Below are 25,518 nucleotides of genomic sequence, written 5' to 3'. Positions count from 1 at the left end.
GTTGAAGAGAGGCCCCGCCCACGACACCGGCTCAGGCCCCGCCCCTAGCCGGCGTTGTGGGTGGAGCCACGAGGTTGCCGTGGCGACCTGCAGTGTTTGGGCTCTTGGCTGTGGGCTTTCGCTGCCATGGCCACCCCGCAGCAGCCGTACCGGCCCTGGGCCCCAGATTGTAGCGCGAGGTTGCCGCCCGAGCCGCCGCTGCGGGTGAAGGTGGTGGGGCTCTTCAAGAGCTCCAGCTTTCAGGTGTCGAAGACCATTGCTGAGGTAACCTCTCCCACAGAGACTACGAACCACCGCAGCTTCCCGGCCTGGATCCCGCCCGCGCTGGCTGGGGTCCAGTTCTACCTAGGGCTGAGTAAGGGGTGTAGAGGACAAATGCAGGTCGCAGAACCCGTTGGGGAAAGTGACAATTTCCGAGTATCCAGGGATCCAAATGCTTTGATTAAATTTACACAATTCAAGGTTGCGGAAAAGTATTACCGCATAACTAGCTGATTAGAAAAAGAACAAGAGCAACTCCTTGTGGGTTTTTGTTGTTTTGTTTTTTGTACTTTTAATTATGGAAGGGTCTTCCTTTATAATCTCTGTAGGTGTTTCTGCATTTTAACAGCGTCAGATACTTCTTGGATTCTTTTGGTTTTTGGTTTTGTTTGGTTGGTTTGGTTTTGGTTTGGGGGGTTTGTTTGTTTGTTTGTTTTTTCTTTCGAGACGGGGTTTCTCTGTGTAGCCTTGGCTTTCCTGGACACTCTCTGTAGACCAGGCTGGTCTCAAACTCACAGAGATCCGCCTGCCTCTGCCTCAGGAGTGCTGGGATTCAAGCACCACCACCGCCCGGCTACTTCTTGGATTCTTAAGACATGGTCCAGAAGATTTGAGGAATCCAGATATGCCTTTGAAAATGTGTAGAATGATATAAAACACCTGAGGAAACAGATGAGCCGATCTAGCCAGTTCAGTCATGCTGCGGCACGCCTGCAATGTGAAAAAGCAGGAGTGGGAGTGTGCTGGGGAAAGACTCGTGCCTCAGCCCCACCCCTGCTCTTTGTGCGTGTTTTTCCAGCTGGATAGCAAGACAGCCAAGTGGAATTCACCTTCAGAACACCCTGTCTCTTGCTTGCTCCAGCATCCACAGAGTAAAAGTGCTGTTTTGTGTGTGCGTGTGAGAGGATAAAGGTTTCTTGGTTCTGTTTGTTTCTTTACCGTTGTTTTGAACCAGTGTTACAGCTAAAGTGGAATTTCAGGGGTTGAAGGTTACCTTCCTTCCTTCTTTCCTTCCTTCCTTCCTTTCTTTCTCTCTTAGTTGATTGTCTTGTGACATTAATGTTTCCTGTGGCTGTCCCACATTGCAGGGAAGTATTTGCAACCTTTTTTTTTTTTTCTTCCTGGGAAGTCCAAATAGTAAATATGTTAGTTGTTCCAGGATGCAGTCTCAGGGTTCTGTTGTAAGCGCAGTGTGCCCAACTATGGTAACCCAGGCCTGTAGTCCTGGCACCCATGAGGTCGTGACAGCAAGATGCAGAGTTGATGACCAGCTTGGGCTCCATAGTTAGAATTCCTTGTCTCTACAACAGAGCAAAGCAGCCAGCAGCCACAAGATATAGGTGAATAGTAGTGTTCCAATAAAACTTTATTGTAGATGCTGAATTAGACATATATAATTTTGATGTAACATGAAATATGATTCATCTTTTGATTACTTTCAACCATTAGAAGGTGTGAAAATTATGCTAGGCTATCAGTTCTTTCAAAAACTGTACAGGAGCTAACACCTGCTGTGAATAAAGCAATGTTTTAAATATTCCAATAATGTAATTTTCCCTTAAGTTTCTGTCTTGTGACTATATTCTGATAGAAAATGTATCCGAGTAAATTCAGTTAGTTCTAATGTAATCAAGGATATTTATTTGTAATACCAGTATATTTGTGAATAATCCTGATGCCTGATTCACAGACAGATTTGGATTTGTAAAAGGTAAGGATAAACATTAGCATATATCTTAATTTGGTTGTAGTCCATTATACAACAAATGTTTTATGAACAAGCGTAACGGGCCTTAATTTGAAAATGACTGATCTTATTACGTATTATAGATTGTTCTTCACTTAGAAACAGTGGGCATCCTGTAGGATTGTCTGAAACTGAGCACAGACTGTGCAATTGAGGAAACGTTCTATTGTTTGGGAACCGTACATAGTCTAGGAAGGCACATGGCCAGGTTGCTGTTGTCATCCTGCGCCTGTCCCAGAGTAGGATACACGCTTTTCCAGCCTTTCTCCCCTCTTGGAACGGCCACACCCGATACAGCATGCCAGGCCTGTGCCTTTTAGACCACACTGGGGCCTCAAAGCATCATCCTGAGCAATAGAAGCTTGGTTCCTGGCACCGTGTTGGCCAGCTTACAACCTCTTACAGCTCTAGTTCTGGGAAATCCAGCGGCCTCTTCTCTATGAGCACTCACACTGAAGTGAACATTAGACACCTCCCTACCTGGCCCGACGCATGCATGCACATAATTTTTATATTAAAAAGTCTTTTTTTTTAAAGTAATTTTCTCCGATTCACACACTTGAGAAATGTTTGGTCAAAGCACACGCAATACTAAAACTCATCTAGAAGCCTAAACTTACTTAGTATTTGCTTCTCCTTTTCTGAATGGCACAACCACAGCAGGGCCCTTTGACTTGTTCTCCTTATAGCAACCATTCAGAGCAATGAGAGATAGATATAGATATATTATAAATTATATATATATATATGGCTACAAATCAAGCACCTGTAGGTCTTCGGAGATTTAGCAATTTAATTTAGTAGGGAAGTCTTTAAAAGAACACAACAGATCCCCAAATCATTGGTATAAACTCATTTATTCAGTTATGTGTGGACGGTCCACTATATACCAGATGAGGTATATACTATATACTCTAGCCCTCTAGATCTTGTTCCCTAAAAGCAAGAGGCAAACCAGTCCTGACTGGTTGGAGTGTCTGAGAACAGGCCAGGGCATCTCAGTCAGGCAGTGCGGCGTGTGTGAAACCTCCTGAAGAGCCCATAAAAATTTGGGATTAAATGATTTTGACCTTAAAAAGAGGACGTAGTAGGCTGATGTGATCACACAGGGAGGAGAGTGCTGAGTTCAGATACCTGGTAACCCATGTAAAAGCCAAGCCCAGTACAGTACACTGTAAGCCTGAGTGTGGTAGGGGAGACAGGCAGGTCTCTGAGCTCTCTGGCCAGCCAGTCTAGCTGAACCAGCCCCAAGTTTACTGAGAGATCCTGGGTCAGCAAACAAGTTGAAGGGGAGCAGTAGAAAAGGCCTCTGGTTTCCACACCTGCATGCACAGCTGTCGTACCCCGCCCCCTCCCCAATAAACGAGTAAATGCAGAAATGAGAATGTAAACTATTTTCTATTGAAACCTAGACTCTGAAATGTAATTACCCATCCAGATTCGAAGATCCAGTGATAGTTCCTCTTCAAGAATTTGCTTGGGATCAGTATCTACAGGAGAAAAAGAGGGTAAGAGATATGTCAGCAAGGGGTTGAGGGTGGGTACTGGCCAGTACACGCCCATGTGAATTATTTGTGCAGTTTAGGGAAAATGATGAATCCAGCTAAAATTCTTTCTCTTGAGTATGTACTTTCCATAAGTTATTTTAATCACCTTCCCAGACATCTTTCCTAAACAGTAAATAAAATATTTTCAGAATATTCTTGTAGGTAGCATTTGAGAGAGATGAGTTTTACACTGTCAGAGATGATAGCTAGCCATGCTAGCTACCTGTCTTTCTTTATTTGTGGCTTACACTTCCTATGACACCCTGGCTCATCCTACAGTGGCCTGGCCCTTAATCTGGACAGTGTAGTCTGTATACCCCAGAGATAATGAGGTTGCGGGGGGCTGAGGTGCTCTACTGACCATAGCCACCCTCCCATGAGGCGGCGTGTCCCAGCTGCCGCTTTGATCTCCACAGTTCTCTAACAGAGACTTCAGGCCTGCCTGGGGACCAGCCGAGCTCGTATGGGATGACAGGCTGCTTTCCTCTGAGATGCCATCTGACCTCTCGGTAGTGGTACCTGGAGCCTAGTGGGAGAAGGATGCTGCCACGTGCCGTATGGGGAAGTCATCGCAAACATGTATATATGGTGCTGAAGATACGGAGAACACCATTCTAGCATAGGTGGGTAGGGAAGGAAGGAGACACTCAGATCCTTGTACAGTTAGGAGTAACCGGTGGTCCTGGTTAGCCTGGGATTTGGGAGGTTCAGTGTTAAAATTAAAGCAACTTTAAGGAAAGTGGGGGCAGTTAACCAATCCTAGCATAAGACAATATTTTATCATTAATTTTTTTTTATCTGTGTGCATGAGCATTCTGTCTGCATGTCTGTCTGTGCACTACAAGCACGCCTAGTGCTATGGAGGCCAAAAGAGGGCATTGGATCTGGGCCTGGATTTAGAGTCAGTTGTGAGGCACCATGCGGGTGCTGGGACTCAAACCCAGGTGCTCTCAAAGAGCAGCCAGTGCTCTTAGCCACGGAGCCATCTGTCCAGCCCCTAAATAAAATAAGTTCTCAAAGTTCTGTAGTCATGCTAATGACATTACCAGCTAGTCTCACACACTCTGCCTGCTACGGTCTGTGGCTTGTATCCATGTATAACGTTGCCTTGCACGTCTCCCCCATCCTCTCACATCCCACAGCCCTCCCTTCCCACCAGGGGACTTTGGTGCTCCCTTCTGCCTGCTTCTCCTCTTGTGCCTAATGAGGTTCTATGGTTCATCATTGCTGCTTTATGTGGAGCCCCTTTCTTCTCTCTCCTGCCCTTATACTCACACTTGTTAAAAGCTAAGGAACTTTTTTTTTTTTTTTTTTTTTTTAGTGTAAACCATGGTTATGTTAGGGACAGAGCTTCTTAGCACATTTCGTCCTAACGAATCAGTTCCTTAGCTTAGCTGGCCTTACGCTTCTGCAGAATATAATGCCTCCCTATGGGCACAGTTGAGGGGACCCTGGGAAGGCCTATTTTTACACACACACACACACACACACACACACACACACACACATAGACCACACCATTAGAAGTTAATAGCAGAAAGCTCTAGGAACCATCAGGACCAAGAACTCTTCTGATGTGCATCAGAGATAGAAGTAAAGTGTTTACATCTATGCCTTCTGTGGAGCTCCCCTGTCTGCTGGTGCCTTCTGGCAGAATCAAACAGTGCCTGAGTTGGAGAATGAGGATTAGGAAAAAATAGGGCAGAGGCAAGAAATAGATTCCTGAGAATAGGAGAGAGAAGAAAACAGAGACAGAATTCCGGAGGACTGGCAGTCAATACTGCAGCCCTGACTTTATTGGCAAGGGCACAGAAACACTTTACAGGCATGGGGACGAGGTAAAAACCCATTCTCAGCACATAGTGCTGACACCTGCACATGTTATCTCAAGTACCTACATCCTCCCAGAGTCAGTCAACCTTGAATGCATACTTGGCAGACCATCTTACTATCCTCCTCCTCAGAAGTTCGCATTAACCCTTGAATCAGGGCAAAGAGCACGGGTGCAACACCTGTAGACAGAGAGTCTTTGCAGATAGCTCCCGACACCTGCCCCACTGAACAAAGAGTCCACAGTTACACTTCCTTCTCTTGTTACATGTTTGAGTCTTGCAAAATACAACAATAACTCTAAACACACCAAGGATTGCTTAGCCCTTATCAGGGATTCGCCATCGAGCATGGACACGTTTGCGCTCCGAGGTGAAAACCAGGAAGCAGGGTTGTTGTTACATTATCAGTAGGGTCTAATAATGTTTGTTAATAGGCCTATAATTATTATTATTATTATTATTATTATTATTATTATTATTATTATTATTATTATCATCAATCCTCTAAACTGCTGCCCATAGTGGGGCAATCCCATGCTATCTGCTTCTAATAATTTCTATCAAGCTATCTCCCACCCATAACCTCATGGACTTGTTCTTCATCTGGGCTGAATCCCCATCCACACCAGCCATGTGCTTCTCCAACTAACCCATGATGGCGCGATACGGGATACCTGCCCCACTATGGGAAGTAGTTTAGAGGATTAATGTCTGCCCTGCCCCAGGTAAATAAGGCTATTTTGAAATATAACAAGTGTTTGTGACTTGATTGATTGCTAGAGGGTTAGAAAATACTGCCATAATAATAATTATAGGCCTAATAATAACAATTATTAGGCCCTACTGGTAATATAACAACAAGTGGCTGTTGACACGGGGCAATTATCAGGCAATACTGATAATCTAACTGCAACAAAGCAGGTTTCAAGAAAGGCACAGAACGCATATCGGAGGGTAGCGAAGCGCCACAGAGGAGCTGACAATATCGCTCGCTGGCAAGTTGAAGGCAAATGGTTGCCCAACCTGGCACTTCTCCAGCTCAGTCCTGAGACCAGCAGACTGATGGGAGCAGGAGAGGCAGGCAGGGCACTTTTGTGTCCTATATTGAGAGGGTGTGTGGCTCACATGGCTACGTCATATTGTAGAGAAGACTCTTACACAGCTCAGTACGTACACACTGCCACCTGCTTGTCTGTTGACGTATCTTAGGTGGCACCTAGAAAGTGTCCAAATCTGCCAAACAGAGTGATGATAAATAATGACGGGAAAGTGTGGGGTGGGTAAGGAGAGAGGCCCCAATGCCATGCATCTCAGGGTCAAGGTTGGCCAGCGGGGCGAGACTGAACTTGGAATGACTGCCTTTGTTTCCACTCCTTGTACGACACACTAACTAAAGTATGTGGGGTGCTGATCCTGCCTTCCAGATGGCCGGTTAGCTGGACAATACACAGCTTAAAGGTTCAGTCCTTGCTCCTGCTCATTGCAGTTTGTGGTGACAGGCAGCATGCAGTTCAATATTCTGGATACAGAACCAGCATTTCCCTGGATTTCACTAGAAATGCAGATTCTCTGCCAGGCCCATTCCCCCAGCCGGGCAATCATATGGGCTCACACATCGGCTTCTACTAAAATCTGTAAATGGACACACCAAGCCACTCATGGCTCGCCAGGGCTGGCGCTGGGGACTGCCAGGCCATATCTTCTCAATGGTCGATGCTTCTCTGGCCACACTGGGGATTTAGGAAGTTGAGGGCAGCGCTGAGTGGATGAAAACTCTTATTATATACTTCCTTTTAAGTGGGAAAGGTTTAAAAGTGTTGGGGAAAGCGAGTTTTCTTCCTTGTCCCTGATCATGTATAGAAACTCCTGTTGGACCCCGGGAGGCATTTTCTAAAGGTACTCTCCTCTATCCAGAAAAATCACTCTCATGCACACGTACACACGCACACACGCATGCGCACACGCGCACACACGTGCACACATGCATGCCCTCAGTTCTTTGCACTGAACACCATGCCCAAGAACGCATACAGTAAAGGGTACCTCACAAATGGAGACAGAGACTGCTTTGAATTCACAAATGCACTATATACGTATTATTACGAGATTTCATGTCTTTGATTATAATAGCTTAAAGTTATTCTCTGTTCTTCATTTGTTAACTCAAAAAACTTTTTGACAGAAGAACTCTGAAAAAATGGTTTTAAAAAAGCATTTTAAAAGATTTTGATCCCGGGGTTGGTAAATCGGGCTATAGAATTAATCTCAAGCTCTGTTTGTGGGTTCAGCAGTTGTTTGTCTGTTTCTGTCATTATTCTCCCTCCTTTTCCCGGTAGGAACTGAAGGGCGAGACCTGGGTCTATTCCTCCTATGTGATGTGTTTTATCAATGACCAACTCCTGGGTAACGCCTTCGATCTGAAGACGTGGGCACAGAAGGTGTGGGATGTGGTTGATGTCCGGCCCCCCGCACTGTATGAGGCGCTTACTCTGGATTATGCCACCAAGTTCTTAAAAGACACCAAGGCAAGTCACACAGATTCCTAATACAACTTTCCGCCATCAATATTGACTTGGCATTCACCCTTGATATATTCACAAAGAAGAGACACAGGACAGGGCATTAAGATGTGACCCCCAGTAGCCTTATTAAGGTAGTTGTAAAGGAGCGTAGGTTCAGGGTTTGGCTGGGCAGTGTGTGTTTCTCCTCAGGCTATTTTTCTCCTCCTTTTCCAAGGTTTCTATACACAAATTACTGCTGCTAGAATGTAAACACCCTTTGATATGCACCTGGAGCCTTAGCTTCTCAGGAGACGAGGCAGAAAGAGTGATTGTACCCTGAATTCTAAGGCCAATCCAGACAATGCAGCAAGACACTATCTCAAAGCAAAGCAGGAACAGGTGAAGCCTGTTGCTCATTCTGTGCTATGGAATATTTTTAATGAGTCTTTGTTATTTCTAATGGGAGGACACGTGCACCACAGCATGCTTGTGGAGTTCTTTGTCTCCTTCGCTGTTACATGGGGTCTGGGGCTTGAACTTAGACTAGTTAAGGGTTTTACCTGCTGAGCCGTCTCACTGGCCCTGTATGCCACACATGTGCAGGTGCCCTCAGAGACTAGAAGACGGGGTTAGATTCCCCTGGAGCTGACGTTGAAGGCATGTGTGCGCCCCTTGATATGGGTGCTGAGAACTGAACTTGTGTCCTCTGGAAGAGCAGCAAGTGTGTTTAACTTCTGAGCCACCTCCTCCGCCTTGGCCCAGGAATATTTTCACCGATCTTTTCAAACACCTAAGTGAGAGCTACTGTGCTGTGGTGATAAGTCGGAAAAGCATTAAGTCAGATTAACAACCAGCCCCTGAGTAAGCTGGTGGGTTTGCAGGATGAAGATGGTTTAAAGCAGGGCAGGAGGTGTCGTAGCTAGCATTGTGTAGTAACACCGTGACCTAGAAGCAACTTGGCTGAAAGTCCATCTTCACATGAAGGTGGCCAGGAGCTCAAGACAGGAAACTGGTGGCAGGAACTGATGCAGAGGTCACGGAGGAATGCTGCTTCCTGGCTTGCTTCCCCTGGCTTGCTCAGATAGCTTTCTTGTACAGTCTAGGCCCACCTGTCTAGGTGGCATTGCCCACAGTGAGCTGCACCTCTTTCATCAATTAGCAATTAAGAAAATGCCCTACTGACAACCAACATGCCCACAGGCCAGCATGATCAAGGCATTTCCTCATCTGAGGCCCCTTCCCAGATAGATGTGGGTTTTGTTTTGTTTTGTTTTTTTAAAGCACTTTGAAATTTTGTTGGAAGACTTTCATGCAATAACCACTTCTCATGGTGGCCTGTGTCCACAGAATGACTCAGTGCTAGGACCTGAGCTGTGCAGAGGGAAAGACTTTGTCTCATGTTTAACCCCTGCCTTGAACAGGGACTAAGCAGAGTAGGTACTCAGTGCATGTCTGGCTGAATAAACAATGCATTTTTTAAATTCTGAAAAAGTATGGAGAAGAATTTGTTGTTCGTCATTAATTCCCAAAGGGACAGGAATCCGGAGGCACATGGCGTTCCCCAGGAGCGTCAGTGGCAAGGAGGAGGACAGAAATAGTAGTCGATAAGGGTGAGAGAATGAGACTGCCAGCCGCGAGTGTCAGTGTCAGCGATGCAAAGCTACTGTGACTAACTTAAGAAACAAGATGTGTATTGCAATGGTGCTGATCCTCACAGTTCACAGGGGAGCTGGGGAAATGGCCAGAGCCATGCTAGAGGAATGTGTGCCCAGGATCCCATCCCAGGCTCACCAGCCACTAGCCCTGGGTTCCCGCTGCCACCGTCATCATGGACAGTGAATTCCCAACAGGTTTTGTATCTTTTTTTTCTTTTTTAATGTTTCATTTCCTGTGCATTGGTGTTTTGCCTGCGTGTATATCTGTGTGAAGGTATCAGAGCCTCTGGAACTGGACAGCTGTGAGCTGCCATGTGAGTGCTTGGATTGAACATGGGTCCTCAGGAAGAACAGCCAGTGCTCTTAACCACTGAGCCATCTCTCCAGTCCCATTGTGTGTGTGTGTGTGTGTGTGTGTGTGTGTGTGTGTGTGTTGTGTTTACAATACTTCTGGAGCCCCAAGTCTAGGCCATATGTCCACCACCTGCCTGGCACCAGAATGATCTAACAATGCTGGTGAAACCCAGTGGGACATGATAGGAGAGATGGTCGGATGTTAAGTCGATGGGAAAAGTCAGCAGGTCCTAAAGAAAACTGAGGGCAGATGATGATTTACTGTCTGTTCTGCACCACAAAAATTTTTATCCAGAAGGAAAATAGTCCAACCAAGTTTTTCATATACTATAACATAACCTCTTTGCTTTGGGGCATAATGGGTAATGCTATGCCAAAGCAAGCTGGTAGCAGGGTAGGTGTTTGGAAAGCACTGTGTTGACATATGCTAGGAATAATGAAAGCGTGAACTAATGGATGGCACTGAGAATGGAGGACCTAGGTTCCTGAAAAAAAAAAAGATTTTTATAGGGGGTGGATTTCTCTTGTTAAACCAAACCAGGGATCTTGCCTATCTCCGGGTTGGAGCATCCTGCTAGGCAAGCATGCTTGTATGTGCACCTGGCGACTGGGGTGTCACTTTTATTACATTCCCTTGCCTTCAAGAGCATTTTCAGAAGTATCTTTGTTTTGTTCCTTTTGGTTGCTATTTTGAAAGTAGGGACTATACGTGGCGCAGACTAGCTGCAAACTAGATCTCCTTGCCGTTTGCAGCTGAGATTAGAGCTGTGTTCCACCGCGCATCCAGCATTACCTGCCCCTGACAGCCCTACACAGACAGTCGATTGATGCACGGGGAAGTTAATTATGCCTAAATAGACTCTCATTCATTTCCCTGGCCAACTGTAATTTCCAACGTAGCCTCTGTCCGCTCTAAGTCTGTGGTAGGTGATTACAATAGGCCTCTTCTACAGCACTCTCTTACATCTTAGAATGTGTAGTGCGGAAGTTAATGAGGCTGCAACAGATTAATTATAATTAGCTAGGCACAGTGTAATCCTGTATTACTGCCTGTAATCCCAGCTCTCAGGAGGCTGAGACAGGAGGATTTCCATGAGTTTAAGGTCAGCCTGGACTATGGCTATGCAATGAGTTCCACACCAACTTGGGTTGGACAGTAAGGTACTGTCTAAAGAAATAACAGAAAATTCTAGCTACACTTACTATGCTTGTAACACTTCCTTGCCTGATGCTGGTCAGCACAAGTATTATTTCAGTGTTTTAACTAAAAAAAAAAGCTTAAAGGTTAAAGTGACATAAAACAATACAATGTATTTAGAGAGCTATCCTGTATTTCCCAGGTTTTCAAGGAAGGAGGCAGGACAAGTTGTGTAGTGCATTAATTAAGTTGGTTTTCTGATAAATGACAGTGGCATCCAAGATCTGAGACATTCCCCACTCGATGTACAGTGGACCCTAAGAGACAAGGGGGATAGAGACTAGTGTATTTGTTTTGGATGACTTTTGTTTTGTTTTTGAGTAGCTAGCTCAGGCTAGCTCACAGTATAGCTGAGGCTGGCCTTGGACTCACAGCAGTCCTCCTGTCTTGGCACCACAAATGTTGAGATTACAGACAGGAACCGCCACATCCAATATTTGATGCCCTTTTATAGGGCTGGGCAAGGCCTGAGAACCCGTTGTGTGTGTCTCACTGAGAGGCGAGAGCACATCAAGTGAGGACTAGTGAACAGGGGAGAGGAGAGAAGGTCAGTAGAAAGCACCCGCCTTCTCTTCCCTGCCCTTGCTGCCAAAACCTGTGGAAACAGTGGGCGGACTTCCTCCCAGGTCAGCAGGGGTGTGGCCTGGCTCTGGCTAGTCTCCACTGTCTCTGAAAGGCCAGTAGCCAACTCTACTCCACGACACTCAGCCCAACAATCGTTTCCCAAACCTACTCCGAAGAGTCGAGAAGAATCCCCTGTTCCTGTCCCCACTGAGCTCTGGAGTCTGTGAGTTTCTAGGTCATGTGCTTCACTGCTGAGAGGTTTTTAAAAACTATTATAAAATATAGGTTATAAAGACTTGGTAAAATTAATTTTAAGATTCCTTTAAGTCATTAATTTTACTGATGAGCTATCTACTGGTATCATAGATTCGCTTGTATTTGCTGTCATTTGTTTATACTGTGGTGAAAATCTTATCACTGAAAAGAATGCTTTACTTTTTTAAACATTTCTCAGACTTTCTTACAAAACATTGACCTGCATTATTTTTTCTCCCTAATTTTAACAGCATGATTTTGTATTCTTGGACATTTCTATTGATTTTTCTCCAATTGGAAGACTGATTTTTGAGGTAAGAGACTTTCGCTGTCTTTTTCAAGTAAATTTTGAGGAGTCGATTGTAATTGATAAAATAGTGAGTAATCTTTGAAACCTTTCATCTTTATTTTGTAGCTATTTTGTGATGCATGTCCCAAAACATGTAAAAATTTTCAGGTCCTGTGCAGAGGAACGGCCGGGGTCTCTGAGAGGGGCGTAAAGCTTCATTACAAAGATTCCATTTTCCATCGAGTAGTCCAGAACGGCTGGATACAAGGAGGAGGTGAGCTGAAAACTAAATACGAAATCAAAGTAGAGTACTCACATTTTTATTTATTTATTTACCTTTGTAAAACTCATAAAGAGTTAGGACTGGCCTCCAATCTGCCTCTACCTCCTGAATGGTGGGATTGGAGATGTGTCCTACCACACCTGGCCTTGGATACTCTTTGGGTGTTGGGGTGGGGCATATGGTTATATAGATGAGCTTGGTTTTGTCTCTTGCATCAACAATGAATCATTTAGATGCTCCATACTCTTTTCCAAATAAATTTTCTCAGTGTGCTTACTGTCATATCAGATTCTATTTTTTAAAACAGAAAGTACGTGTTACAATAGCTAGCTTGCAACATCCCAGTCCTGCAGCCGGTGTTTACTGAACACCGTACCGAGGAGGGGTGGATCAGAGAGCTGAAGGAAGCAGGAGGGAGGCTGGGATACAGAAGCCAGACCTGCTTACCTCTCAGATGCAGGTGGAAAACATGTGCCCGAGTCTTTATAATGGGAACATTGCTTAAGCCCAAGTATGCAGCTCCTATAAACACCAGAAACAAACATGAACCCTCTCATTATATCAAAAGGAGCTTTGTTTCCAGAATGCTGTTTAAATAAGTAACCTGTCATTATGGATAACTACATGTTTTACAGTGCCGGGTGTCAGATTTAGGGTCTTGTATGTGCTGGGCAAGTGCTCTACCACTGAGCTACACTCCCAGCCAAGGCAACTAAAGGAATGAAAATCTGAATGTGACTTTAAAAAAAAAAAAAAAAAACAGCATCTACTTGTGTGTGTATATGTATGGAGGTGGGTGGGGTACCTGCAGGTTTGTGTGTACATGTGTAGAGGTCAGAAGTCAACCTTGGGTACCATTCCTCAAGAGATGGTCACCTTGTTTGCTGAGATAGGGCATCTCAATGCTAGGGTGACTGGACAGTGAGCTCCAGGGAGCCACAGGATGACCAGTGTGCGCCAACCTGCCCCCTTTTTATGTGGATGCTAAGGATCAAATCACACCTTCATGGTCACACAGAAAACACATGTGAGCTATCTTCCCAGCTCCGAGAGCATCTGTGCTCATTGAAGAACTTCCCCAGGGTTGGCTCAGTGGTTTAGAACGCTTGTTGTTCTTCCAGAGGACCAGGGTTCGATTCCAAGCACCCAGACAGTAGCTCACAACTGGCCATAACTCCAGTTCTTGAATGCACATACTACACAGGCATACATGTGAACAAAATACTCACACATATAAAATGGGCGTGGTGGCGCACGCCTTTAATCCTAGCACTCTGGAGGCAGAGGCAGGCGGATCGCTGTGAGTTCGAGGCCAGCCTGGTCTACAAAGTGAATCCAGGACAGCTAAGACTACACAGAGAAACCCTGTCTCAAAATACAAAAAAAAAAAAAAAAAAAAAAAAAAAAAATTGCAATCGAAGTGAAGTGATCATAGTAGTGTTTTCACTTGGGCAACTTGATCTAGACTTGATCTAAGATGTGAGCAGAGTCCAAACCTAAGCCATCGTCTCCGCTTTGTTATCACTGTGTTCTAATCTGATTGTGTTCATTTCTCAGATATAGTAGAAGGAAAAGGAGATGGCGGAGAGTCTATTTATGGACCAACATTTGAAGGTATGTGTCCTTGAAGTTCGTCAGCCATTTAGTAGCTGATTGTTCAAGTTTAAAATGACTGAAATATGACAATTTGTGATAATATTTAGTAAAAACAAGAGTTTAAAATGGTGTTACTTTTCAGACTGTAGATATTATTAAAGTTGAGTGACATTCTAAAACAAAGCAAAAGCTGGAATTGCAGATACAGTTCAGTTGGTAGTGCGCTTGCTTGCTGAGCATGCATGAAACCCTGGCTTTGATCTGCTAGACCACATCGACTGCATATGGTGGTTCATGCTTGTAACCCCAGCACTGAGGAGGTAGAGACAGGATGATCAGTGTGCAAGGCCATCCTCAGATAAGTAGTCTGAAGCCAATCGGCTACATGAGACCGTCTCAACCAGCCAACCTCTTGGTCCAGTCCACAGAAGCTTTGTACACACTTCACTTGCCTGTTTCTTTAGGCTAAATCCCAATGTGATAGTTGGTTCCCTCTTATTCTACCAGATAGTCAGATTGCTATTAAAGATCACTGGAGTCATGGCAAAAAGCCAACAGAGCCAATTGGAAGAGGCTGTTAATGATTAAAGATGGGGTAATTTGACAACTATAAAAAATAGCAATTGCAGTGCTGGAGAGATGGCCCAGTGGTTAAGAGCACTGGTTGTTGTTCTAGAGGACCCAGGTTCCATTCCTGGCATTCACATGGCAGCTCACAACTGTCTGTGACTACAGTTTCAGGGGACCTGATACCCTCATACCTATGCACATAAAATAAAATAATTTTTTAAAGTAATTGTAATTGGTTGGAAGCCAACATATATGCTAAACCCAGGAGTTCATAATGACACTGTATTGTAAAACAGTCTAACTGACTCTGTTTGGAAGAATGATAGAAAAAAGAATTCATTGTCTTGGGGATGGAGAAATGGCTCAGTGTTGAAGAGTGCATACTGCTTTTAGCACGTTTGCTTCCCAGCATCCAACTCACAATCACCTGTAACTCCAGCTCAAGGGACCTAGCACCCTCTTCTGAACTGCACGAACACTTATACACACAATCACACACACACATACTCACATAAATAAAAATACATCTTCTACTTAACTGTTAACTTGAAAACTGAGGTCATTAAATATCTATTTGGCTTTCTTTGTATGAGATATATCAATCTATAGATAAAAAGAAATATCTACGCTGGGCAGGGTAGTACACATCTTTGGTCATTGAACTCAGGAGGCAGAAGCAGGCAGATCTCTGTGAGTTGGAGGTCAGCCTGGTCTATGGAGTGAGTTCCAGGACAGTCAGAGATCCTGTCTAAAAAATAATATTATTGATAGATAGATAGATAGATAGATAGATAGATAGATAGATAGATAGGAGAAACATTTCCTTATAAAGGTATTCCAGGGGCACCTGCTGCTGAATTTGGATTCTAGCATCCATGGAAAAACATAGGCATGGTTGTATGTGCCTGTACCATGTATGTGTCTGAAGTGGGGAGTGCTGGGGCTATGGCCACCAGCCTAGTTCCAGGTTCAATAAGAGACCCCATCTCAAAAAAAGAGGACACACGATTTCGTCCTCTTCCTTTTCTTAGTTACTGTTCTATTGCTGTGAAGACATACCATGACCAAAGCAACTCTTATAGAAGAAAGCATTTAATTGAAAAATTTCTTGCAGTTTCAGAGGGTTAGTCCATTATCATAGTGGGGAGCATGGTGGCAGGCAGACATGGTGCTGGAGTTACATCCTGATCTGCAGGCAGTAGGCAGAGAGGAACACTGGGCCTGGCATGGGCCTCTGAAACCTCAAACCCCATGTGCAGCAGCATATCAACTCCTACAAGGCCATGTCACCTAATCTTTCCAAACAGTCTACAAACTGATGACAAAGGATCTAACTATATGAGCCTATGGGGGAAATTCTCACTCAAACCTCCACAGTCCTTTGTTTGGACTTTGTTTCAGCACCTACATGTGCCACCTGCATCTGTATGTATACACCACATTTACACACACACACACACACACACACACATACATACACACACATACACACATACACACACACATACACACACACACACACACACACACACACACACACATACACATACACACACACATACACACATACACACACACACACACACACACACACTCTAAATGAGAAGGATACGATATGGTGGAGAATAGCAGCTACTCTCCTGGCCACAGTGAAACATGGGTGCAGGCCTTTGTTGCATCAGCCCCTCTAACATTATGGAGACAAAGCAGGAAGTCTGTGCCTCTGCTGAAAGGATGCTTTACCAAGGGGTGTGGCATGCCTCTACATCCAGCTACCATCAGTTCCATTACAATGGGACATATTCCAAAGAAATCTCCTTATTGGGGCTGGTGAGATGGCTTTGCAGTAACAGTGCTCAGTGTGCAGGCCTGACTACCTGTGTTCGGTCCCTAGAGCCCACACGAGGAGAGAACCAACTCCAAAATGTTGTCCTCCAACTTTCACATTTGTGCATGTACGGCAGATATGTGTGCATGCTCTCTCTCCCTCTTTCACACACACACACACACACACACACACACACAAATATTTTAAATCATTTTACAAACATTTTCAGGGGTGGAGAAATGGTTTGGTGCCTAAGAGTGGGTTTGTATCCAAGCACTCAGGAACTCCAGTCCAGGAGATCTAATGCCCTCTTCTGGCCTTTGTGGGCGCCAGGCATGCACATGCATACACATAAAAAAATAAATTGGTCTTTAAAAATGCAAAGCAAGCCTCTGCATCATGCAACCATACAATAAAAATCACATAGTTTATGACAAAAAAAAATGATTGTTTTTAAAGTTCATCAGTGGCGTATGAAAACATAAAAGAGACAGACTTGGGAGATGGCGCAGTGGATAAAGCACTTGTTTAGAGGACCAGATTTCAGATCCCTAGCAACCCACAGGAAAGCTGGGCTATCTTGGCAGCTCTTCTTTAGTTTTAGCACTTAGGGGGCAAAGACAAGGGATTGTCAGGGTGAGCTGGACAGCTAGATTTACCAAATCAGTGAGTTCTGGGTTCACTAGGAGTTACCCTACCTCAGTAAATAAAGTGGGGATGCAATTGATAAAGAAGACATTTGCCCTCAACCTCTGACCTCTCCATACAGTTTTATATAACTACATAACTGCTATAATAAATATAGACCTTCACCTTGAAAAATACTGCTTGTAGAGGTGAGTGCCTGAAGAGTTCTATAGGTCAAGCAGGCCTTGAAACTGCAATCCTTCCTTAGCATCAGGCCTAATTGTCTAGGTAACTGTGTGTTGGCTAATTATGCTAGCACTGAACTCAGTGCCTTGTACATGCTAGGTAAGTATTTGACCTCTGAGCTAAATCCCCAGGCCAGAACTTTATCGTCAGCGAATGCTCTTCATGACTTGTCACCCACCACTTGTGTTAGTACATTTGAACTTGGAGGCTATGTTGTTTTGTGACAAAGTAACCAACAAAGCAATTCAGGGAAGGAAGGGTGTGTGCGGGGCCAGAGTCTGAAGCTATAGTCCATCCTGGTGGGGGAATGCATGGCAGCAGGAGTCTGAAGCAACAGATCACATCTCGTCCAGTCAGAAAGCAGGGAGAGATGCATGCTGACCCTCAGCTCACTGCTCCCTTTTCATTCAGGCTGGGCCTCCAGCTGTTGGGTGGTGCTGCCACACTCCGAGTGACTATTCCCCCGTTGGTTACATCTGGAAACCTCCCATGGACACTCCCCGAGCTGTATTTCCAAGGTGTTCAAACTCCTGTCAAGTTGGTGACAATGATTAATTATCACAGAAACACATCTGGGGGCGATACTTCTGAAAATATTGTCAATTCTGTGTTCTGCCCATATGTAACTTTATACATTTGCAGCTATATACCCCCAAACTATCATTTCCCTCAAAAGTCAACCATAGGAGGCTGGAGATTAAATTGTATTTGAATGAGCGGAAATAGGTATTAACATGTACTTTCCTCCCCATCAATATTTAGGAGCACACCTGAACTAGTTCATGTGGCAGGAGCCCTGGGACGGTAGCCACAGGACAAGGGACCTGCTCACACACAGGACAGGAAGCACCATGTAAACTGTAGAGACAGGTGACTCCGCAGTACATGAGGGCTGTGCCAGAGCTTTATGCAAGATGCTACCGAGGAGGGCCAGGCCCGCGAAGGGTTTGAGAAAGGTGCTTAGAATGCTCACATTGGTTGTCCGAACAAAGCTCCCCGCCCACAGGAGGTCTGTTGCCCTTTACGGTCAGCAAAGCATACACTGAGGACACTGGTTTTCAGTCACGGCAGAGACAAATGACTTCATTGCTCAAGTAAATCTAATAAGATTTTACAGCTTTAAAAAGTTTACTTAAATATTTGAAAGTAATTAAAACTAAGGGAATGTTGACAGCTTGGAGTATATTGATAAGTGTTTAAAGCTTAGTAGCAAAGTCCCTTTGTTCCCTACATGCTGAAATTATCGGAAGCAATACAGCAATCAGTGACCTACTGAATATTCTTTCCTAGATGAAAACTTTTCAATTCCGCATAATAAAAGGGGAGTTCTCGGAATGGTCAATAAAGGTCGCCATACCAATGGCTCACAGTTCTATATCACCCTACAAGCAGCTCCCTATCTGGATAAAAAATATGTGGCATTCGGGTATGTATGTTATAGGGTTTTCTGCATAATATTCATACATAATAAATGTTGCTCAAAAATATTTGCATGATTATTGTACACAGTCTATGCTTATCCAAAGATAGAGCTGAAGGCAAAAATAATACAAACACACTTGGGCAATAAAAAGTTATGACAAACTTGTTACCCATAAGATACAGAAATTCCGGCTAGTGAGATGGCTCATTGGGTAAAGGTGCATGCCGCACCAATCTTGATGATGTGAGTTCAATTCCTGCAACTGACAGGAAGGTGGAAGGTGACCCAACTCCATAAACATTGTCCTGTGATTTCAACACATATGCCATGGTATGCACACCACACACAAAAAAAATTTTTTAAATGCAGAAATAAACGCAGCTATGGTAATGCTCTGTCTACCTATATATCTGTGTGCCTACCTACCCCATCACCTATCGTCTCCGGCCTCTAGATTATCATCAGTTCTTACTAATCACACTGTGGTGCCTAATTAGATAAGTTGGCCTGTAGACATGAGAAGTTGATGCCAGGTCACCGTCTGTGGCGTCAGCAATGATTGTCAGAACAGCCGTGAGGAGCTAAGTAGCCTGGGGTGCAGTGGGGAAAGGGTGTGCTCCTCATCACTGGTGTCTTCTGTTCCTGCTGGGCTCCTGCCAAGCCCGTGCGAAAGCAAGCAGACTGCCTTTCTGAATATTTACCAGACGGCTTCAGACCCTCCAGAGGGTCATTTATGGCCTCTGCAATTCACAGAGGACTTTCCTATCACTGTCCATTTCAACTACAACTTCAGCTTCTTTAGTTTAACGCTTTCTGTGATATTTCCAGGTTGAAAAGAGTAGGGAATTAATTTTCCTTTAAAAGATAGCTTAATTAGATGACTTTTCATTTGTAGGTCCAGAATTTTTTTTTAAAGATTTACTTATTATTTATACAGTATTCTGCCTGCATGCCAGAAGAGAGCACTAGATCTCATTCTAGATGGTTGTGAGCCACCATGACACAGGTTGCTGGGAACTGAACTCAGGATCTTTGGAGGAACAGACAGTGCTTTTAACCTCTGAGCCATCTCTCCAGCCCCTGTAGGTCCAGAATTTAAAAGAATGAGTTACTTTCAGTTTCCCTCACACCAATAAAAAGCATTCTGATTTTTGAAATGTTTTTGTTTGTGAGAATGCATTCTTTTGTGTGTGTTTCTTTCTTTTCTTTTTCTTCTTCTTCTTTTTCCTCCTCCTCTTCCTCTTCTTCCTCCTCTCCTTCTCCTTCTCCTTCTAAGGGTCTCACTATGTAGCTTTGGCTGTCCTGGAAGGAATTCACTCTGCAGACCAGGCAGGCCTCAAACACAGAGATCCTCCTGCCTCTGCCTCCCCAGTACATGGATTAAAGGAGTGTGCTGAAATTGCATTCTTGCATTAATCTTAGATGCAAATAACTTTACCTCTTCTCAGATCATTTAAATATCCTGTCATCTTGCTGACATCCTATACCCCTTCTACCTCATCAGAGCCACCTTTCTCCGTCTCAAATGTGAGCCTGTAAAACTGCAGTGTGTCCATTACTTTTGCCTCCTGCAGGCACACACAGCATACAGTTCAGTGCAGCACCCCATGCCTCTCCCTCTCCTGCCTTATACCCTTTTCCAGCCATCATTTTTGCTGTTTTCCTGATTTATTCAATCAGAATTTTATTAGACACCTGCCATCTGCCTTTACTGATGTTTAGAGTGGGGAAAGGAGAGCAAGACACAGGCCTGCTCTGCAGAGCACACCTCGAAAGGCAGATAAAAACAAAAACGACAGAAGAACCCCACCCAAACCAAAGAAACAAATAGTAAGCAGAGAAGTGGTCTGCTGGGAAGGCTTGAGGTAGGATTAAGAGGGCACTCCACCCCACCCCCACCTCTGAGTTCCTTGAGTAAAAGCAAACTCTGATCCTTACAGGATGAATGTCTGTGGAGAATGATCTTGTTTGTGGAAATCTCATTTTTGCTGTCATTACCACTCTGGCCTCAGGGAGGCAGTGCATCCCTTTTATTGTTTCTGCTGGGCCGAATTTACCCCCTGAATACTCTCCAAATGGCAGTTTCTGCCTGGTTGGAATATCTAAACAGGACCCTGCGGAACACAGAGAGGGGGCTGGAGAAAGGTCATAACAAGATAGACAGTCTAGCTGGAGTAGATGAAATACACCTTCGTGTTCAGGTGCTGCTTCCTTGGGATCTCCCGGAAGCCCTTGTGTGGTTAGCCAGACCCGGAGACACAGAAGTTTCCTGTCTGTCAGAGGCGAGCAGCTCTCTTACTACCTTCTATTTTGGAAGCTAGATGACGCTAGCTGAGTTGCATTTAAGATTGATGCCTATGGGACAGTCCTGGGGAGAGTAGGGGAGAGAGATGCAAATGACAGGGCAGGGCAGTCTGATTGGTAGCTGAGCTGAAGCCAGATGCAAATGTCACCACTCTAGATGTCACAGGCCCTGGGTTTTACTTAACTTGTTCCTTCCTGTCTCCCTTCAGTCTGATGAAATCCTGTTCAAGGATTAGGTTCTAGATTGTGACAGATTCCCTCTTGGTCCCCTCTGTCACACTGTGAATAACTTAGAGCAGGGACTGGGTCTTGCCTACCCTAGTATGGCAGTAGGAGCAGCACATAGTAATTGCCCATTGCCCGACTTGGAAAAAGGCGTTATGCCCCCTTAGACAGAGGCGAATTGCCCTTTGTCCTCATCTACCTCCTCTTGCTGTCCCAACACCACAGACTGGGTAATTTCTGGGTGTTTGGAGGCTGAGCAGTCTTAGAACATGGTGCTGGGCGTCTGCTGAAGGCCCGCAGACTGTGTCATACCATGAAGATAACTAACTCCATCCTGTGCAAACCATGGACCAGTCATGAGGGCAGATCCCCAGTGGCCACTTACCTCTGAAATTCCCCCTCTTATTACCACCACAGTGGTGGGTCAGCAGGAGCTCCGGGTGGGGTGGGGGGGTGAGCGTTTAAACAGCGTCTTGTGTCAGAGTTTCTGATTGGGATGGCATAGTAAAGCCCAGAGGCAGATGAAGACAATGCACGTGTGGTCAGCATTAGCACTGGTCACACCTGTCAGGGTTCATGCCATAGAGCTTGCCCCCTCCTCTCAGCCACTGCCTAACCCAAGCATTGGCAGAAGACATAGTCTGTGTCTAGACCTGTGTCTCTGCCTCATACTGACGGCTTTGTTTTGTGTGCGTGTGTTACAAGTGTATGTTTATATAGATGTGTACATACGTGCGGGTGAGGCTTGTACATGCGTGTGAGCGTGCATGTGGCAGTCCTCAGAGGTCACTCTTTCTGCCTCTCTGCCGTATTTTTTTTTTTTTTTAGTTAAATTGATCTAAACATCCAGTCAATAGGTGATGAGTTGTAAAACTAACCACGTGCTTCTTATGAGATGTTACCTTTAAGTGCGGTGATATCAGTAGTTGGAAAGGTAATGTTAGTCAGGGACTGGAGAGACAGTGGCTAAGAGCTGTGCTACTTTTGTGCAGGACCCAAGTTCTGCAGAGTCTAACTCTAGCTCCAGGGACATCTGATGCCTCTGGCTCCCAAGGGCACCTGCATACACACATTTGCACATTTCCACATAGGTATCTAACATTAACTTTTTTAAAAAGTCATCCAAGTTGAATGACTTGGATTTGGCAATGATTCTGAGATTTGACACCAAAGACATGAACAATGCAATAAAAAAAAAAAAAAAAAACAGGTAAATTGGGACTTCAACAAAACTAAAAACTTGTGCATCAAAGAGCATCTTCAAGAAAGTAAAAAAGGCAAGCTACACCAGCAGCGTAGGAATAAATTTTTTTAAAAATCCTTATCAGAAGTGGGGAGATAGCCTAGCTGGCAGAGGGCTTGCATTGTATGTGAGGCCCAAGGGTCCATCTCTAGCACTTCAGCATAAATATGAAAGACTTAGGTATACTTGATATACGCACCTTTTTGAGACACCAGACTCACCCGTATGGCTTAGGCTGGCTGGCCACTGAACCACAGGGATCAGTCAGTCCATCTCTCCCAGCACCGGCCCAACTCTGGGGTTCACCGTGTGAGCTTTCATACTGCTGCCTTCTAGCTAAAAACAGTAAAGGCCTCGCATCACTCCTCTGGGGTTCCAGCTCAAGGCCAGGGTGGGTCTGCAGAACCCCACTAGTGCAGGCTTGAGTCCTTACTCATATCCCCAGTGGGGGTGCGTGGGCACCTCATATGTGGCTCTGCTCTCAAAGGAGAACCAGAAGTTAACAAAAAGAAATAAATGATAAAAGATTTCAGGGCTAGTGGGGTGGATTGGTGGGTAAAGCACTTACCACGCAAACCTGCTGACCTAATTCCTGGAACTCACGGAGGGAGGAAAGAGCCTGCTCCCGAAAGATGTCTTCTTACCTGCATACATGTACACCTGCACACACAGACACACAGACACACACACACACACACACACACACACAGAGAGAGACAGACAGACAGACAGACAGACAGAAGACAGAGACAAAGAGAATAGTATTAAACTTAAAACAACATTTTACCCCTGTAAATACCTCTAGTGGTATGTGGAGGGTTGGGGGGTACTTAATGTAAGTATAAAGCCCTGAAAACCTTTTCCAAAAAACTGAAGACTGAGCTGAGAGCTGACAGTAGGCCAGGAGATGGCAAAGGAAAAGCGGACAGCTATGGCAGGAAGGTACCAGATTCTTAAAGTACCGGAAGCCAGTCTGTGTGGAGCAGAGCAAGACATCCCTGGGGTGCCATGGGAGGCAGAACAAGAAGGCTTTGGGGGTGGGGAGCACAGGAGGAGCCCTAGTCTTCATCATAAGGTAGTGAGAAATAACTGTTTAGAGCAGGGAGGTGACGTCAGATCTATGTTTCTGACAGGTCCCTCCTGACTGCAGTGAGGAGGAAGGCTGCCAGGAGGATGGGTAGGTGCCAGAGCAAATGCTGGGAAGTGGGCTAAAAGCTGCTGCAGCGGGCAGCTTCGAGGCAGGTGGGACCACTGCCGGTATACAGGCAGCAAAGTGGGCACATCTAGAGCCATTTCAGATCTTTACTATGGCACTTACTATAATTTGTAATAGCCTTAGCTGTGGCTGGGTAGAACTCCCAAGCGTGAATGTCAGCTAAATGTGGAAATTGGTGACTGACCACATTTTCATTCTCTCCTATGCAGGCAACTGATAGAAGGAACTGACGTTCTCAAGCAACTAGAGTTAGTCCCAACAGAGAATGAAAGACCGGTGCTTCTTTGCAGTATTGCAGACAGTGGAATTCTTTATTCCTGATTTTGATAGCAATCAGAGTGTCTGTGATGATGTATTGCTGTTTATCCCATCAGCTGTTTCTATATTTATAATTAAATTAATTTGATTTGAAGCTGTGACAGACGCATTAGGTTAGTTCATCTAACAAGTATTCACTCCCCCTTTACTCCTCTGACTCCACCATAGAGACTACAAAAACAAAATACTCAATATCCCAGGCTCCTTTAGCACAGGAAAGGCCAGTTGAGAGCACCACGGCTGGTGGGTGAGTGGAATGCCGGTGACCTCGTCCCACCCCTACATCATGACTGTAATGCACACAGGCTGTCAGCCTAGGCCTCCCACCTCCTGCCTCTGGACTTTTTACTGTATGAGGCAAGCAGACCTCTCGGTTTGATTCATGGCAGATATTTAGTTCCTCGTGGCCCAGAGCATTGTTAACCTAGATATAGTTACCTAGTGGTTTTTTGAGTCTTAAAGCATTTGTAAATGAATTATGCTGTTGGTAACTACATTCCTATCATGATAAACTTGGCAAATCATACAATAGAAGAATAATTCATCGTGAAGTCACCTTGCTTCTTTGTAGCATGCGGGGAGGACATGTGTTTGGATGTTGTGAATATAATCCATGTCTCTGAGCCATTTGAAGATCAAGATCCTTGCGGTGGCTGGTCCCAGTGACACTGCCCCAGCTTGTCTAATCAGCTGCTCTATCAAGGTCCCTGGGCTACGTTACCTGTAGGAAGGCTTTTTAAATACAGACCAGCAGGCTCTGTCCCTGACCACCAGAGGACCAGTCTCTAGGAGAGAGACTCTCAGGATGGAGGCAGGGATTTGTGTTTGTTTGGGTCCTCTTTACTTGGACAGCTGAACACTAGTCATCTCAAAACCACAAGATGACAGAAGTGTCTGGTTTCAGCACCCCCAGTGCAGTCACCATAGCACTTGACCCTTAATGGTCACTGCTCAATTCCTGCTCCTGCCTCTACCCTTGAGCCTCTCTCCCACCTTCCTGACTTTTCTAACCCTGCTTCAAAGGTGGCTTGTCTTCCAAGGATGATCTCCCCTTCAACCAATTCTGAAAGACAGGCCATTCACTGACTTGGGGGCTTGCCAAAATGAGGCAGATACTTACTTTGAGGTTACAAAATCACAGGAAGTTGCAACAACAGTACAGAGAAGGCTGTGCACCCTTCACCCAGTTTCCCCAGTGCTCCCGTCCTCCATCACTAGGGTACAGTATCAAAACAGGCAGCTAGCATTGCTGTGCATGCGCGATGCCATTTTATCATGTGAAGCTTTGCGTCACATGTAATGAGGGTCCACCACTCCAAATACCACCTCAGCCTACTCCTTGCTCTCACACATCCTGTTTATTGCTGTATCATTTACACACCAGTACAAAGCTAATTGTACATTCCAAACCGTGAGCATGTACCCTACAGCCAGAC

The 25,518-nt window shown here is 45.0% G+C and overlaps 1 protein-coding gene across 1 annotated transcript; it reads left to right on the top strand.

The window, feature by feature from the left end:
* Nucleotides 1-61: 61 nt before the first annotated feature.
* On the top strand, nucleotides 62-24,093 carry Ppil6 (peptidylprolyl isomerase like 6). The gene is made up of 8 exons (XM_051164425.1): nucleotides 62-264; nucleotides 3,421-3,516; nucleotides 7,724-7,912; nucleotides 12,166-12,228; nucleotides 12,330-12,477; nucleotides 14,044-14,100; nucleotides 18,644-18,779; nucleotides 23,974-24,093. The coding sequence occupies exons 1-8, from the start codon at nucleotides 127-129 to the stop codon at nucleotides 24,083-24,085; spliced, it is 939 nt and encodes a 312-aa protein (XP_051020382.1). The 5' UTR covers nucleotides 62-126; the 3' UTR covers nucleotides 24,086-24,093.
* Nucleotides 24,094-25,518: the final 1,425 nt, after the last annotated feature.

This window comes from Acomys russatus, chromosome 21, assembly GCF_903995435.1.
Source record: "Acomys russatus chromosome 21, mAcoRus1.1, whole genome shotgun sequence".
In the NCBI taxonomy this organism is placed as follows: Eukaryota; Metazoa; Chordata; class Mammalia; order Rodentia; family Muridae; genus Acomys; species Acomys russatus.
This window is presented reverse-complemented; position numbering and strand designations above follow the sequence as displayed.